The sequence below is a fragment of the Diceros bicornis genome, chromosome 24, assembly GCF_020826845.1.
Source record: "Diceros bicornis minor isolate mBicDic1 chromosome 24, mDicBic1.mat.cur, whole genome shotgun sequence".
In the NCBI taxonomy this organism is placed as follows: Eukaryota; Metazoa; Chordata; class Mammalia; order Perissodactyla; family Rhinocerotidae; genus Diceros; species Diceros bicornis.
Genome location: NC_080763.1, coordinates 27269634 through 27282403, shown reverse-complemented (window position 1 = coordinate 27282403; position 12770 = coordinate 27269634). Strand labels below are relative to the sequence as shown.

At 38.4% G+C, this 12770-nt stretch overlaps 1 protein-coding gene across 1 annotated transcript in view; it reads right to left on the bottom strand.

The window, feature by feature from the left end:
• The window catches only part of NRXN3 (neurexin 3), a 1476736-nt gene that overhangs the window by 136042 nt on the left and 1327924 nt on the right, over positions 1-12770 (bottom strand). Inside the window, 2 exon segments of the mRNA XM_058567468.1 lie at positions 7129-7416; positions 12674-12763. Of these exon segments, the coding sequence (XP_058423451.1) occupies positions 7129-7416; positions 12674-12763 (378 nt within the window).

Genomic DNA, 12770 nt, shown 5'->3' with positions numbered 1-12770 from the left:
ACTTCCAGCCTGTCTGCAATGAGGGCGTTCTTGGAGGACCCTTTCAGTGACCAAACTCAGCTTTGGGAAGTGCTGGTCCCATCCACTGAAATTAAAGCATTGAAAAAGGGATGAAAAGAAACAACACTGCATTCTCTTCCCTCTCCTATTTGTATTGCCAACACGTAAGTCTTTAAGAGGTAGGTAAACCCATCAAACTCCTTTCTTTTTTTTTTTTTTTTTCATTAGAACTATGCAATTCTGGAGAGAAAATGTCACTGGAGAGTCTTACTAGGTAACGAGTAAATTAGAGTCCAATTTCCTTCCCCCTGAAATTACTCTCTGAGAGGGGAAAAGAAAGTACCTGCATGAGGGTAAGGAGACAGAAGATATTTCTTGGCTGGCAGCTAAAGTCTAATTAGACTGACAAATCTTCAGTGCCTTCCCCAGTTATGAGGCTTGGCAGGAAAGGAGCGAGCCCTGGAGCCGCACATTATGTTAGGCTGTTAATCAATATTAGTTGAGCCCTGATCCTAAAAATAAACTTTCCCTGGAGGTTCTGTTGTCTAGAGGTAAGAGCGAAGGATTGAAAACTGTGTGGACTTCTTGTCTCACTTGTGTCAAGCTATTGGCAGCAGGGAAAAGGTGCAGGGGCCCAGAGGGGATAATTCTTTGAGTAAGTATAACTGTTCTTGATACAACATGATCTACATCCTGTTATAGCATGGTATTTGGGATAAGGTAGATTTATCTTGTATCCCAATCCAAGACAGTTTGATTATTCAAAGAACCTTGAGAAAATTGGGTGTTTCAGCCAGAGGCTCAAAATGCCATTGATAACCACGTGCCGTAAATGTGTGTGACGTATTTTGTGGAACCATATGAAATTGATGACATTTGACCATTTCAAGCTACATAAATGGCAATTCCATATGCTTCACCCTAATAGAATACTCTTTGTGTAACAACCATTCAGCAAAGCCAATTCCCATGCCTGAAAATGAAAGTCTCCCATAGCAATTCCTTCTAATTGATGAATTCAGGGCTCTGGTTCAGTCTGGGACCCTCAGAGGAAATCCTGGGTCATTGTGGGTTTGTGTGTATGTAGACAAAATCATGCTTATGGGCTCATCCAATCATACAGGGAGGCTAAGCTCTGTGAGGATCTGTGAGTTCTAGGAGAGTCTCTTGGGTTGAAGCAGTATCCTAACGTCTAGCATTTAGTGAAAACTTATGGGGTAGGGCATGGCCTAAGGTCTTTCCACACACGATGGTATTTTCTACTCACAACAAGCCTATGGAGAAGGTACTGTTATATCCATTTTGCAGATAATGAAACTGAGGCTTAGAGAGGCTCATCAACCTGCCCAGAGATACACAGCTAAGTAACTGGAAGAACCTGGAGTCCAACCTAGAAATTCTGACTCTAAAGTGTACTCTCTTCCCTTGAATATACTGAGACTCTACTCAGATTATGTAGTGAAGGATCAACTTTTTAATCACAAGTTTTCACCTTGTTTCATTTTGCAATAATCAATATCAAGGCTGAAGCGTACTTTTTTTTTTTTAATTTTTATTTATTTATTTTTTTCCCCCAAAGCCCCAGTAGATAGTTGTATGTCATAGTTGCACAGCCTTCTAGTTGCTGTATGTGGGACGCGGCCTCAGCATGGCGGGAGAAGCGGTACCTAGGTGTGTGCCCGGGATCCGAACCCGGGCCGCCAGCAGCGGAGCGTGCACACTTAACCGCTAAGCCACGGGGCCGGCCCCTGAAGCGTACTTCTTACCGTCCCCAGCCTAGAACTGAAAGCAGACCAAAAGGAGGACTTTCCATACAGGTATTGCTACAAAGCCTGAAAAATTGTAGCTTCCTTCTGAAATTTTTGAAAGTGGTTCACATTCAACCACCAAATTTGTGAGTTTGAGATAAGAATGAAATCTCACGAAGCTCTCAAGTCTTTCATTTCTACCGTTTATTAGGATAGTTCCAATCCAGAAGAAGCACTGTGATTTTCTGGTAATTTTCTGGGATCAGGCAGCACTGGCCAATGTCAAGGTGACTTTACCAATGCCCAGCACAGAAAAAGTGGGTCATGACCAGTATCCTGCTAATAGCTTACAAACGATTCCAAATGGTGATTTGCACAGAACACATTGAGTTCTGTCTTTACTGATAACAACTCGGACTGGAGGCCTAAAGTAAGAGAACACACATTATTCTTGGAACTATTGTTCTTTTGGCCCTTTCCTCTCTCACAGGAATATTTTGGTTTTGGTGGCTGAAAATTATCACTAAAAGACTCTTGTTTCTCATTTTTGCCCTTCTATCCTGAATGAGGACCAAGGAATTTGAGTGTAGACTGAGTGGAACTTTTCTGTTTCAGAAGCTGACCTATCAGTGTTATGATAGTAACCCACCGACACTGGGGTCAGTTGTTATGTAATGGAAGTGCCTGAACAATTGCTGGGGCATCCCTGTGGTAAGACCCACAGGGAACCCAATCCAGTTCTCCCATTTTGGTCTTCTCCCACTTGGAAGAGTTTCAGGCCAAGCCTCTCAGAATCTGGATCTCTTCTCTCTCACAAGTCTCCTCTATACACTCTCTGTTCTAGTTGGACTTGGATATTTCCCTCAGAAATTATCATCTCTGACTTTGACAACTTAGCTTCTGACACTCAACCAACCTGAGATTTATTCCTCTCCCCAGGCATCCAATTGTAGTGATCCTACAAGACCCAGTTCCATACCCACCTCATTCATGAGATCTGACCAAGCCAGACCACACACCACCCTTCACCCCCCACAATACACCACCATTCATAAGTCACTACCTCATATTGATGGCTAACATCAAGCTCCATGATGACAAGGATCCTGGATTTCTCTTCTTTGTAACCCCCAAAATATGTGTGGATAGACATACTTTATAACGGAACATATTCTCCAAGGCCCATGGAACTCCAGGTTGGTTTAAAAATGGAAGAGAAAATTAAAGATAGGTAGTGAGGTATTCAAGAAGTCCATCCCTGAGATCTTAGAGAATTTTTATTTGCCAAAACTAATTTCAGCCTCCAAATTCTACTGGCCCTCCTTCAAATCCCTATCACCCCTAAACCTCCTATGCCCCACTCTGAACTACAGACACTACTATGAGTAAAAGCAACCCCATTTCCTGAGGTAGATCCTTCTTGAAAGGCTATTGACTTGCATACCAAATGTTGGGGATAGAATATAACAATAAGGTTAAAACATATTCAATCTTACTCTTCATGATGTACCTGTTTTAAGCATTTTATTTATATTAACTCAGTTATCCTCATGACAATCATATGATATAAGCACTAGTAGTACCCTTCTCTCCTGCCAATTTTACAATATGGTAGTCTCAGGCTGGTTGCAAATGCTTGCTATTCCTCCCATTGAAAAATGAGGTTTATATCTCCTTCCCTGATACTGAGAAAGCTTTGTGACTTATTTGACCAATAGAATCTGGTGGTAGTGATACTGTGCAGGCTTCCAGGCCCAGGCTATAAGAAACCGGCAGCCTCTACTTCCTGTCCCTTGGAAAATTCTTTCTGGAAGCCCTGAGCTTCCATGAAAGAAGTCCAACTACTCTGCTGGAAAGACTAGAGGGAGAGTCCTGGAGATTACATGGAGAGTGAAATGAACCCAGTTAAGTCCAGTGTTTCCAGTTAACTCACGAAAGCACAAGGTATGAGTGAAGTCAGACCTTCCAGACCAATGCAGCCACTCAGTCAAGTCCATGTGGGCAGAAGAATTGCCTACACTGATCATTTTGGAGGGAAAACTTTCCACAAGTCATGCCACTTCTAGTTATTAAATGATGATAAAGTATGTAACAAAGCCTATCTTGTTTTCTGATTTGTTCAATAAATATTTATTGAGCACCTATTAAGTGCCAGACCTTTACTTGAGAATTATCACCCACCCCATGCTTTCTCAATGCATCCACCAGCTTTCTCAATCTTAACTTTATTTTTTTTTAAATTCAGGGGAGCACCTAGAGACATTTTTCTTAATATAGGGTGAAGATCTGATGCTTGGGCACCATAGCTGTTAGTAATTTAACATAGTGTATGTAATTCATAAGTAGTTCTATAACAAACTAGAGTATCAGAAAGATCAAAGTACCCATTACTTCCAGGAGGCTGGAGTTTTGGAGGCCATATCAATTCAAAAACTATTTGTTCACATTCACACACAGTTAAGAGCAGCACTGAAGGCACTTCGCTGTTTTCCTTTGATCTGAAATCAACACTAACCAAAGTCTATCAGAAATGAACTACTCAAATGATGTTTTCTTAGCTTATGCTTAAAAAAAGAACCGTGGATTTTTTAATAACTAGGTTTTTACACTTGTGGATTCACATGCTTATTTTGTTTCTCCTGGAAGAGTTTCAGTTTAGTACAACCTGATTTAGCAATGGTATCAAAGCAAAGGAACAGAGTATCATTTGGAAAAGGCTGTAAGATTTTACACATAGGTGAAAATGTGAATGATGGGCCTGGTGAACACGAAATCCAGTCTTCCGCGCTTCTTTTTTTTTTTTTTTAAAGCTTCAGTGCATGGATGTGTATCTGAGTTGTTAGTTTAGTTCTCTGTGTGAGCCGCCGCCACAGTATGACAACTGACAGATGGGTGGTGTTGTTCCACGACTAGTAAATGAACCCGGGCCATGAATCTTAACCACTAGACCACCAGGGCTGGCTCGTCCCCCCCACTTCTTTTTTCTCCTTTCTGAAGTATCTCCCAGAGAGGAAATCTTTAAAAGTCCACTTCATCCAAGAAGATTAGCTGGATCACACAGGGCATGTTAGAGCTGCAGAAACTGATCTTCCTCACCCAAAGCATTTGGAATCAGGAACAGTCCTAAACCTTGGATAGAATCGAAGTGTTGTTGGGTCCCCAGTCCTAACATAGACTTGATGTGATCTACAGAAGGTACTTGAGATCAGAATAGGCTTGGAAATGAGGCAGGCTATTGAGTTTTTACAGAGCCCAGGGCTAAGTTCTCACGGCTAGTTGGCAAGACCAAAAAAGTCCAAAATACTTGGCATAAAATTATTTCCTCTCGCTAATCTTTACAAAGAATATGGGGCTTTTTTTATCGCTCATCCAAGTCTAATCTAATTCTGCTAGTCTGTTGGCTTTCCTCCAAGAGTATCTATCTACACACCCTTAAAAACAAAGAGTGTCAACTGATTTATAACTCATTGTTATAGCCTTGGTAGAAGCAAGAGGAAAAGTATGTAGATATAATCCAATTATTATTAGACTCAAAGGAAAAGAAATACACCAGACAGGAGGCTGCTAGGGCATCCTCCAGCTGCCCACTTCCTCTAAAATGACAACAGGTTCTAGGATACTTAGAGTCATAATCACTTGCAAGACTTTGTACCTTATATCCTACTCTTCTCTAAAAGCTCTGGCTTTCTTAGTTTGTGAAAAGACTTAACCAATCTACTCCCATTTATGCCTTCGTTGCAGGAGTGAAAGCCAAAAGCCAATAATTACCATGGCTTAGTCCCTGAATCCCTATGTAATGTTAAATCCTCTTGAAGTCAGTGAAAATTTGGCCTTGAAAAAGATTCTACAGGACCAGCCATTCCTATGAAGAAAAAGCCATTTGCTCCTCTGTTTCCCACAGAGTTAGTGGAATGTATTCTGACAGAAACAGAACAAGTCTGCCAAGACCTGTGCAGACAGAACTATCCTTTCACCAACAATAAACAGATCTGCTCTTGAGCTATAGAGAATCATAATAGAAATATATATTGCCTTTTATCTTCTTTTCAGTGAGTAGAGTGAAGTGTCAGGAGTTATTGCTTTAATATCAGTAGAGAAGAAGCTATTTTTTTGGAGCATGTGCGTAGGTATGCGTGTAACAGCACGTGCAACTGTAAGACTGCTATGCTAACCAGATTCTTAGTAGTCTTTCTAAAATACCTAAAATTGGTCTGATGACATCATCAGAACATACAGCTTCAAGTCATTCCCATAGAGTCATTTAAGGAGCTGTCTGTATATTTCTGATCAAAGAAAAGCGAAAAGGAAGACAACACTTTTACCTCTACCTAACTCACATAAACTTAATTCAGAAGAATAAGAACAAATGGGGGGTTAATTGATTATAGATTTTAAGTTTATGATGCCCATGAAGTCAACGGAAGGGTGATGTCGAAGACTCAATTGAGACCATGGATAATGTCTTAAAACTGAGAAAAAGAAAGGACAAGCACTGATCTACTGAATCTTCTACAAACTCTGACTAGGCTAGGGGTAATTGCCCCACAAGAAATTGGAATGTCTTATTTTATGCCAGAGTATTTAAGGCTAATAACTCGATTAACCTCCTACCTTCTACTAACTAGATTTATGAAATGCCAAGGGAGTCAGCAAAGCATTAAGCTTTAGCTAGGGTATAATTACTTTTAAGTGAAAAAACAAAAATGTTACCACAAAACTAAGGACTTCCTATATAGACAAACTCAGACCTCCAAATTTTCTAATGTAATTAGGATCTTGGTCAAATATAAAGGAAACAAAATGGACAAAAATTAACAAGTGATTAATCAACACTCGATATCAAACACAGAGATTGCATTTTATAAGGATTAGTTGAACCTCTAGTTTCAATTGCCCTTGATTTAATACTACCCATTGGCCTCAAAAATGAACATTTCATGTTACAGCAAAGCCATTGGGAGGATGTGAATAGAACTGAATGAGGATATAGTCTTTCCTATGATAACACATTTTCCTTTCCCCCTTTTCCCTTTTTGCTATTGAAAAGAAAGGTAACAAAATGAGAGGAGTGAGTATTTCATACCGAAAGTATTGTTCATTGCTCATTTTGAATAACAGCTTTACCATTTCAGCAATAAATATGATAGGAATAATAACCCATGAGTGCACAAAAGACTTTTATAACTTCTTTAGCAATGATTTTGTCTTGCTCTACTCCTGGGTCTTATTACTATGAGCATCTGTAGGCATCCTTCCTACATAGTAATTCAGACACTTTAGCTACATAGCAACACTGACCATGATAGCAATGTCTCAAAGACAAAGAAGCAGAATCAATTAATAGTTGGAGAAAGACTTACCTGAATGCTGGCTGTAGAGCGATTCTTGCGGGTTGTGGTAGTAGCCATTGTAGTGGTGGTTTCCATGACAGTGGTAGACATTTCTGGTGGCATGGAGGTTGTCTGTGTTGTTCCCAAGATTGATGGGACTTCTCCCACCAGCCGGACACTTCCGTTGATTTTAATATTGGGGTTATTCTCAGCTGCCATGTTCAGTACTTTCAAACCATCATAATAGAGCCCAGAAAGCTGGCCTTGGAAGAGGCGTCCTTTGTCCTTTCCACCGATGGCTATTTGCGCCTGGGTGTTGAAGATGGTTAACTGCCGGCCTAGTGGGTTGGGTGGAGGAAACATCATTATTCCCATACATTTTCTTTCTTTGCCTTACCTGGTCTAAATGGACCAGGCATCAAAACAGGCTTCCTTGAGCAATCCAAGAGGAGAAAACTGGATAACAAAAATTCAATATGGACATTGGCAAGTAACATTTCATTATGTTTATCTCTTCCACTGTCTAGCTGAATACCCTATAAAATCTGAATGATCAAGTATCTATTTCTTTATTGTGAGGAAGGAGAAATCTTGGCTCAATGATGAGCAGTATTGCAATCTTTTGGATATGCAGTTGTGGATGACAGAAAGAAACCCCCAAATCAGGTGATGACAATAATAAATCATAAATGCCTATTGCACCGATTTTTTTTTAACCTACAAAATAACATATTGACAACTAAAAAGAATTATATACAGCAAACAAAAACTGAGCGAGGTAACTCAGAAGACTGAATTTAAAAACTAGGTCTGATAATTAAACTTTCTGAAATTAAATTAAATTCCAATTAAGAGACTTGGATTCATTGCATACTTATAAAAATTAATATCTTAGTCACCAAATCCCTCATTTCCTAGAAATCTTCATAGCGCAAACTAGTCTATCTGTACTTGTGGTTTAATAAACATCATGACAGATCGCTTCCTGTCTCTATTAATTTGGGGGAGTAGGGATAATGGTCACACAACTAAACCTCTCCCTAAGATATGGAAAACAAGCAGGCATTCATAATGTTCCTGGGGTGGAGGGAAGAAAAACACATCATTCCAAATCAATGAATTTTAAAAAGGGGATGGGTATAAATGAAAAAAGCAACACGTAGAACTCCTCAAAATGATACAAAAGTATATTCATGTGTTGAAGTCCTTCAGTAGCTCACCTTATTTGGAGTTCCCATTTGGGGAACCATTTATGCTTCTGTGGATAGAAAACTATCAGAATGAAATCATGGCAGAATAAAGTTTAGAATAATATAACTCAACTTGTCTTCCTCCCAATTACTTCCACTTAAAAAGCTTCTCTTAAGTGCTAGATCTTTCCCAGAAAAATCCTAATAGCTTTTTAAGGCTAAGGCCTTCTATGCTATTATTTCTTCAGATTATTTCCTTCTTCTTTTCCATATGGAGAATGGGTAAAATCTTATAAATGGAATTAAATATATCCTTTTTGAATTCTTTTCTACTTTAGGCAGTGATCAAACAATGCTCCACTCATTCTTAATCTAATCATTTGAATTATTTTAACTATAGATGACTAGAAATAGTGTTCTGTTATTCTTGCCTGCTTATTAAAAGGGAGCATATTTTTATATATAAAGGTTTTATATACGACGTTTTTGCTCCACAATCTCTAATATGAATAGAGACTTACTGTTTGTGCTCTTAACCTCTACCATCATTACATGGTCTTTAAGTCTATATAATGATTAGCTATCCTTGAATTCCTGGTGTATAATGTGGAATACCTTCTCAGTGTATAATAATGGAAGAAATGGAAGAGGCAGAGAAGGGAAAATGCATCTGCTCAGAGGGAACTCTTTACACAAGAGTCAACTCTGCTCACTGGGCAGCTCTCAAGTCAAGAATGATTTATACATAATACCCCTTTGGAAGCTTCAAACACTGCAGTAGGGAGAATAGGCCAGAGAATTTTGTTATAGTGAAAATGATCTGCACTCTATAAAAATATTTGGAGCATGGAAATGGAACCTGCTGGCCTTAATGATAACAGAATTGTGCAGATCCCAAGGCTGCAATCAAAACAGATCTAATAGATTGCCATTCTTTTCCCCGCAATTCTTTCAGTGCCCTGTGCACGTGCATCATTGCCTGTCCTCTGGCCTCTCATTTCTCACGCGAGATGCAGCAAAAAGTTCAATGCTCAGTAACATTGGGTGATGGCCTGGAGCTCATACCTCTTTACCGTTTATTTTTTGACAACAGCTGTTTCTGGGAGTCCTAAGCTTACTACAAAAGAAACGCCATGATGGAAGGAGAGAATAAAATATGCCCTCAACCTCGCATAAGCATTTGGGACAGCTTAACAGAATAAATAAGAAGAAGCTGCCTAATAGGCGATCTCTAGGATTAAAAATCAGTATCTTATACCAGACAGCCCCAGTGCCAAGCTATCCCTTCCATTCACAACTGCTGGCCAACCATTATATTTATTTATCTCCTTTTTTGTATATGGTCCAGCACTGATGATCAGTTAATGGTTATAAGTGATTATAGGCAGAATATTTTTAATATTCCTGAAAGTACTTTACATCTCTAATGGTTCTCATCTCATTTTCCTGGTGATGTTATTCTGCCATTGCTTACAAATAAAGAAAAGGGTCAGAGAGAATTGAAATGCAAAGCTGAATTACACTGGCTAGAAATGGTGGATCTCCTTTATTTCATTGCCAATGTTCCCTCCATAAAGTTGTCTTTGCTTGCCCAAGACTGGGGAAAGGCAAGCCATGTTTCCTGGGCTGGAAGATTAAGCCACTGCTCCACTCCTGGCTACTGCTGCTTTCCCAGAGAGATCTGAATAATCACTTCTTGAAAACAAGACACTGCTGAGGTGAGACAGGGAAGGAGCTTGTCTATGTTTCAATTTTTCATCATGCCATAGAAAAATATCTGGATTTTTGTTTGCTTGTCTGTTTCATGGTCTGTTTATGGCTAGATCTGCTTTTCTTCTGTTTCAAGACCCTTGCCAAGGCCTCTATACCTTGGATTATGTGGTTCATAGCAAAGTTGGCAATCACTAAAGGAATAGTGGGACATTCTCAGTCTCCGGCCATCTCTTTCTCTGATCAATTTCTCTCTCCCAGCTAAGCAAGAGTAAGTGAATAAGTGAGAAACAGCCATTCCCACCCTCTCACTGTGAAGAGTATAAAGGATTGACTGGAGAAAGTTTTATCATTTGCCCAAGATTTCTCAAAATCAGTGCCACATCTCATTATTGTCACTCATTATGATCAACTGTGTTTTTTATAATAAGTGACCGTGATATCTATATCTATATCTATATCCCAATCTCAGAATTGTTCTATCATCAATTATGCAAAGTTTTGCTATAACCCCAGTACAGGATTTGTAGCAGGTTACTTTTTGTTTTGTTTTGGGTGCCTATCCTCTTGGAAGTCATTAATTGCTACCTCATTTGGACATCAAGTTCACGTACTGCTTAAATTAAATCTTTGCATGTCTCCAGTGTTGCAAAAAGACTAATTAATTAAACCTCAGAACACCCTTGGCGAATAGGCAGTATTATTTCTCCTTTCCTCAGAAGGGAAATCTGAGATATAAAGAAGTTAAGTGGATTGTCTAAGGTCAGAAAGTCAGTCAATAGTAGACAGAGCCAGAAAACAGACTCAGGAATGCTGTGACCCAGACCTCTTCCCCAATGACAGAAATAACTCCAAAGAGGCAATTTAAGTGCTTCCTAATACGTCTGCCTAGTCATCCTTCTGTCTGTACCCTTTTTTTGTCATTGTCTTTACCAAGTCTTTTGGTATACATTTTCTAATCCTTTTGAAGGGAAAGTTAGCTAGACAGAGGAAGGGGTAAAGCAATAGAATGAATAGACGTTACTCACCCAAATTACAAAAAAAATATAACTTCAGTTAAACCAAGGCAGAAGAGAGAGCCTCCAGGTTTGCAAATAATTTTCAATATTATATGCATATATAAACATGTACATATTTGATTAAGAGACTAGAATGCCTCCCTCCATCCTCCTGAACCATCCCAACCCCTTCACTTTTTGTGTATCTGAAAGCATCCTTCTATATGAAGGCTAGCTGATAACAATGCTCTCATAGGAAAACTAAAAGCCTACTAATAACTTTATAATGGTTTATACAAATGAAAATGCCTGGCATGCTATTAAACTTAGACTTCAAACGGCAATGGAGTAAAATAAAATATTATTAACATAAAATTAAAAGAAACAAAAAAGTTCTCTCAGGCACATGAGACTCAGACATGCATCTAGTTTTCTTTCTCTTTTTAAAATGTGAGGCAATCATCGTCTTTATTGTTAAAGGGACTTTATGAGCTGGTGATTACTAAACAAAATTATTTGCTTTTTAGAGTTATTCTTAATTTATTTTTAATTAGACCACATACGTTAAAAGCAGGGCAAACAGTTAAGGCTCAGTGAGGATTTTCCGTGTTTAAAGGTCTGAATTCTTTCACCAAACTTAAAACTGTACTAGTCTTTTGTTTTTTAAGTTGTATACTAAGTAAAATATCCAATTACTTTTTATATATAACTCAATCAAATCTCTGCAAATTTTAAGAACTCACTTAAGGTCTTGAGACAAGAGGAGCTTATATTGGCTCAGGAAATAAGAGAATAAATAGCTTCTTAAACATAGAAAATTTTCTTCATTGCAAGACAATAGTTTACCTCCTAACAAATAGAAGCCACACAGAAAATTCTAACATCGGGTATAACCGCTGCCCTCTTTTATTAACAAAGTGGTTGTTTTCTTCAGCAAATCAGAAATTGCTGTTTTGCCTTTCATGAGCCTTTCCTTTTCCAACACATTGTCTTAAACATTTACACTTTTGATGCATAAACATCAAATACACAAGGGAATCACACAACCAAAGTGTAAAATAATTTGTTTCTTTTTAAGTTTCAGTCAGCCTCTAGGACGCAATTAACCTCTTAGAAAACGCTTTTGCCTCTGTAAGTTTGAATCTAAAGGCAAAATTCATCTTTCTCTTTCTTTTCTTCGTTTAAAAACAAATGTTAAAAAACGTTGTTCCCCTTATAACATTTGTTTTAAGCAGTTTAAGTGACAAGAGTAGATCTGTGATTTTTTTTTTTTGCTAACCATGCTACAGATAGTAAAGCCAAAACAGCCTCAAGGTGTGAGTTTAGAAAGTACTTTTGAAAGTTCTTTAGAAGCTTTGGTAGAAGAGGTGATTTAAAACAAATTAACAAATAATGTCATGCAGTGGTTAAATTGCCATAATACGTTTCTTTTTTAGAGGTTCCTGGAATTTCTTGTTTGTGGTTGTCATGCTGATAGCAAGCTAGATGTTAGTCCCTTTAACTGTATTTTAATGGCAATGTATTATAGCATGATTTATCAACATATGGCAGGTGGAAGCTGGCACAAATTATAATGAAAATTAAAACAGTCATTTATGCAGCAGGCGATTATCATTTAAGGAACATTTATTTGCAGGCTTTAAAAATGAGGGTTTAGAATCAAACGATTTTAAAATGAAAGTTTTAACGACGGTTACCTTTTTCCTGCAGCCACTCCTCTACGGGCCGGTTATATTTGAAGGGGATTTTCTGTTTTACCATTTGGAAGCGTTCATTATCAGTGTTGCCTTTAAA